We start from the raw sequence: 5,561 nt of genomic DNA, 5'->3' as shown, positions 1-5,561 counted from the left end.
TCTCTCTCTCTCTCTCTCTCTCTCTCTCTCTCTCATATGGAGTCATATATAGGCATTAAAAGAAAGTCATATAGTGTTATGGGGTCATACAAGGATCGCATGGGCTCAAATGAGTCATATGGGGGTCATACGGGATTATATGGAGTGATATGCAGTCATGTAGGCTTATATAGGGCCATGTGGGGCCACAAGCCACATACATGTCACATGGAGCCAGATGGGGTCATATGGGGGTTCTATGGGCTCATCAAAGGGTAATATAGGGATCATAAGAGAGTCATATGTCACTATTCAAAACAATAAAAAATAAGCGTAGTAAATTTCAAAAATCGAGAATCCATTCGGTAGTATATTGCTAATTTGTTAGCAACGTAAACTATACCCATATACAAAAAAAGGGATTATCCGCTTGTTTGCATTCATCTGTATAGTAATCGATATGATAATCAGATAAATATGTATGACAGCACGCAACGTACATTTAAACCTACTGCCCATCGCGCGTGTTTGATTGAGTTGTGCACGTCGAAAAGGGGCGGGTCTCGGAGCCTCATGTTAGTGTTGAGCGTCATTTGAGGTTAAAACACTTCAGGATTTTTTTACGTAGCAATTATTTATCCGAGATCATCATTTTTTAGTGCAAGTTTGTAGAGGCATTCTCTCTCTACAAGTTGATATTTTTTTTCGTCGATTGAATGAGTTAAAATTACACAGTTGAAGTTCTTGGCGTTACGCCACATAAAGTCGATAGTTTTTGATTGATTTGAATACCTGCCGGTTGAAACTATGTTTAAACATTTTGATATGTTATTCAGGACATTTTTACGGATTGATTGGTACTTTTTCATTGCCAGCTGAATTTTTTAGACCATATCATACTTTCATCAGCCAGATTGACTGGACTATAATATCAAAGGTTGGGATTTTGGATGGGCGCATTCGACCAAGCGGTTCCTGACATATTCAACTTATTGCGTAAATATGTTTTATCAAATATCTTAGTAACTACTCGATAGATGTGAATTTTTCTGTTTTCAACATATTCGCCTTGACGGCCTCGCCAGATCAATCAAAATATCTATACCCGTTTATCCAACATTTTGAGATATTGCCATTTTTTCAAAATTAAGAGAGCAAGTTAAAATTCGATACGATTATAACTTATAATATCGAAGGTTGCTATTTTTACCTTTAGCCTCTCGGAGAACAACTTTTTCATGCTCTCTCTCCTGTCTCGCAGTGGCTAATCTTACTCCAAGTGCACCAGTAACCAAACGCCGGGCCAAAGCAGCACACGTCTCAGGTCTGCTTCTGTACGGCTGCATAAATTCAGCACTCCTCCTCGCCTTGGTCTTACTGAGTGCAGACGCTTCATTGAGTGGGCGTGTCTTTACGAACGGATGATCTGACGCTAGTACTTCAGCAGCTGTAATTAAATCACCGTTTCAACTTCCTTGTTGAGAAAACAAACTTGTTATCATTTCTCTCTGTCAACTATTACCACGTTCCACTAAACTAGTTGACTATTAGGTGTGTGACTTAATTTTTACAGATTTTCCCGTAAATTCGTTTAATATAAAAAAATGAGGACAACGGACTCAATTTTGGAAATATTGTCCATCGTTTTCTATGATCATGCACCGACTCTCAGGTAACATTCGAATGCCGTCGCGAAAGAAACTTGCAGGCTTCGAGGCGATAAAGTCATCGACGAATTTAAGCACATCGTCTAGCGTTTTAAACTGTTTATCCACTAAGGCGTACTGTATGCACCGGAACAAGTGATAGCCGGATGGGGCCAAGTCTGGTGAATATGCCGCGTGCGGGAGAACTTCCCATCCCCAGTTTAAGAGGGTCTTCTGAGTCGCACGAGCACCGTGAGGTCGAGCATTGTCAAGCAGCAGTATGACTTGCCTGCTTCCTCGCCCAGTAAATGGCCTTTTCCGATCAAGTTCTTCGCGCAGTTTGTTCAGTTGTTGACTGTAGCGTTCCGCAGTTACCGTCTGACTTATTTCCAGGAGTTCGTAATAAAGCACACCCTTCATGTCCCACCAGATACACAGGAAAAGTTTCTTTAAGTGGATGTTCTGTTTCGGCGTCGATGTACTGGATTGTCCGGGATCTACCACGACTTTTTACGTTTGGAATTCTCGTAAAAAATATACTTTTCATCACCCGTAACAATTCTCCACAAGAAGTCCTTTTTTTGTTGCCGGGCAAGCAGTGAAAGGCACGTGTGCATACGTTGACCTAGGTTGTGTTTGGTCAACACATGTGGGACCCACCTTCCAAGTTTTTGGATTTTTCCCATTTGACGCAAACGCTTAGAAATAGCTGTTCGGGTGACTCCTAACTGAGCTGCAAGCTCTTGTTGCGTTTGCGTTGAGTCTTCATCCAGCAGAGCTTGCAATTCCGCATCTGTAAACTTCCGAGGCTGTCCAGAACGCGGCTGGTCACTCAGATCGAAATCACCACTTCTAAAACGTAAAACCAATAATTACACGTTTCATAAGATACAACGTCGGCACCAGAAACACTACACATTGATTCCCATGCTTCAGAAGCATTTTTTTCTTGTTGGAATTCGTATACAATGCAGTGCCGAATGTGGTTTATCAGTTGCCGTCGTAAACTCTGCTATTCTGAAAGGTTATATAACTTACATAGACTTGTTGTTCCCTGTTCTGAAACCTTTTGTCCGATCCTTTAAAAACAGAAAAGACCGCGAATATATTTCTATTTTAAATATAATTTTAAGCGCGAAGAAAAAATCTGTAAAAATTAAGTCACACATCTAATATTATATGAATATGCCGACGTAATATGCTGATGAGTTGGGTAATGTCTTTTACATACTAGAAAGTGAAATAAGATTGTATTCTCCATTTCCGCTTCATTGAGAATGAACTTTATAGCAAAGCTGAGGACCGATTCCTGTGAAAATTGAAATTAGTGTTGGTTCTTCAAATTTCGTGTTTTCATCTAGACCCCCTCCATCCCCCTTCCATCTACTTCAAAATCTTATCTAACATTCTGTGGTGTCACAAGATTTGCAGCGCTATATAAAGTCCCGTCTGTAATAGTCCAGGCGTCAGAGTATTAAATTTGATGAATGAACGTAATAATTCCCTGCAAAGGTTTTAATACGTACATTGCTCCGTTTTGGCATAAGTAATAACATACTAAAAAATAATTGTCGATTTGGATCGGCAAGTTATTGTTTAAACAATCAAAAGTGGCGATTTTTTGGTTTTTCACGGTTTTCACGGCAACTATGGGTGCTACGATAAAAAAAGTTATGTACAAAATTAATCCCCATAAAATTATCTAAAAAAATCGTCCTTTGCCTTCTTTTGTCCGATCAATCGTGTTTAGGATAAACTCGCGAAACTGGTCAAACTGTGCTACATCGCGCTTATTTTCACCAACCATACGCCCCCACGCCTATTTTCAATGTGATAATTTCTTTATTATTGTAAACAGCACTTACGAATAAGATTTTTTAATACAAAAAGTAATAAATGATGCAATTGTTAATAAAAAAAATGTTGATAATGAAATTAGTCAAAATAACGGATATGAACTGACTCATGAGAATCTAAGAGGAGGTGGACAAAATAATGATAACGCAGTGGCATCACAAAATAATTATAAGTTGGTTTATTCATTACAAATAGGCTTTGTAAATTTTGAAAAGTGTCAATAAACTCTTCGTTTTTTTCTGAGCTGGAGAGCGCAAATCACCGATATCCTCCACTGATTCAGATTCGCTGCCTGATTCCTCACTGACTTGAACGTCCAAGAATTTCTCAACATCTATGTCAATTAATTCGTCTACGTCGTCATCAATGTCAATGTCGACATTTATATTGAAGCAATTCGTCCCCTGGCACCCAGTACACAAAATTGAGCAATACAGGCCTATTCTTCTGCAGCCACTGTTACCAGTGCATCCTTTGAAACATTTACATGAAATTGTCTTCAGTAGTTCCTGAGGAGCTGCGGCGTTTGTAGTGGGGATGGGTAATAGTCCGTTGGTTGCTTGTTTCCACCCCCAATCAATGGGATTGAGATGATTTCCTGACCAGGCTTGAATCTGGTGATAAACTCGTAAGCTGTTGCCTGGCTGCTTCCCGAGTTGGAGGCAATGACGAGATATTACACCTGAGTTTATACCTGCACCCCCCCTCACTCCACTTTCTGTCCTTTTATCCCATTTTTAGTGCAGCTGGCAAGGCAGCAGGGGTAATAACGTTGGAAGAAACTAATACGATCGATAGCGCAGGTAGTAGGTACGTTAAAGCGTGGACGCGTCCAACCACGCAGTTGACGTTTGTCTTTCGCGGCTGTATCTTAAAACCGATTGATCGGATAAAAAAAGTCGAGGAACATTTTTTTTAGATAATTTTATGGGGATTAATTTTGTATTTAACTGTTTTATCGCAGAACGTATAGTTTCTGTGGAAACCGTGAAAAACCAAAAAATTCCAAATTCTGATTGTTTAAACAATAACTTGCCGATCGAAATCGACAGTTATTTTTTAGGACATTATTCATGTCAAAACCAAGCGATTAAAGCATTAAAACCTTTTCTGGGATTTTGCAGTGTTATAAAACCCCTGACGCCTGGACTATAGTGAAAAACGATTGCCGTACGCAGGAGGGCGGAGCTCGACATGTACAAGAAATTAAAATGCAGAAGTGGCAAGGACCCGGATAACTCAGTTACGAGAGCATCCGATGCGAAATCGGCTGGTCCTGGGTTCCAATCTCGGTCTGGACCACGCATTTTGTCAGTAGATTTCTCTTTTTTCCAAACTAAAATCGAAAATGATTGAGATTCTACTCCTACCTACTGCAAAATTCTATTTTCAGTGAAGGACAGATTCATGCATGTACGTTGAAACACCGTTGAAAAATCATGGGTTCTTATGGTTAGGATGACAAAAGTGGGAATAATTTAGTTTATATTTTTTTTTCGTGTCACCCCTGGCGATTTAGGGCCACGATACAACCACGGAGAAGCGTGGCTGTGCATTTTCGGATAAAAAAGGCGAAAATAACTGAAATCCAATTTTAAAATTGAGTAAATATTAAAAGCTGAACTATTTGGACCAATTTGAGCCCATTAGTTTGTTAATTTTAACAATTAGACTGAATGATTGATGTGATATATAGCAATAAAAGTCCGAATTAGGAAATTCCGTGAGATGGCGAAACGGTTGCATTACCAACTCGGTCGGTCAAGTCAGTCGCAGGCGGAGATCACGGGGGGATGTTGCCGCGTATTGTTAAATTTGATTCCAGCGGAAAAAAATTGATAAGAAAATGAAAAATGCGTGTTTTCATCGAATCGTTATTTAAAATAATAATCTTTTCATTAATTTTATTAGTTTTATTGCTTATTTACTTGAAAATTCAAATAATTTAAAGACAATTGGATAATTTACGATTATTCAAGGTTTAATAATAGGGGTTGGAGCAGAGGGCTAAGGGTTGAATAAAAGCCGTAAGAATTATTAAATGATGTCCGATCATTTAAGACGTCATGGGGGGGGGGG

At 39.2% G+C, this 5,561-nt stretch overlaps 1 protein-coding gene across 1 annotated transcript in view; it reads right to left on the bottom strand.

Moving 5' to 3' along the window:
• Window positions 1-1,154: 1,154 nt before the first annotated feature.
• The window catches only part of LOC107042083 (R3H and coiled-coil domain-containing protein 1), an 82,418-nt gene continuing 78,011 nt past the window's right edge, over window positions 1,155-5,561 (bottom strand). Inside the window, exon 7 of the mRNA XM_015262953.1 lies at window positions 1,155-1,426. Within this exon, the coding sequence (XP_015118439.1) occupies window positions 1,155-1,426 (272 nt within the window). The remainder of the gene's footprint in view (window positions 1,427-5,561) is intronic.

This window comes from Diachasma alloeum, unplaced genomic scaffold (assembly GCF_001412515.2).
Source record: "Diachasma alloeum isolate Michigan unplaced genomic scaffold, Dall2.0 Dall_scaffold_00411, whole genome shotgun sequence".
In the NCBI taxonomy this organism is placed as follows: Eukaryota; Metazoa; Arthropoda; class Insecta; order Hymenoptera; family Braconidae; genus Diachasma; species Diachasma alloeum.
The sequence above is the reverse complement of the archived record's forward strand: the minus strand, read 5'-3'. Positions and strand labels throughout refer to the sequence as shown.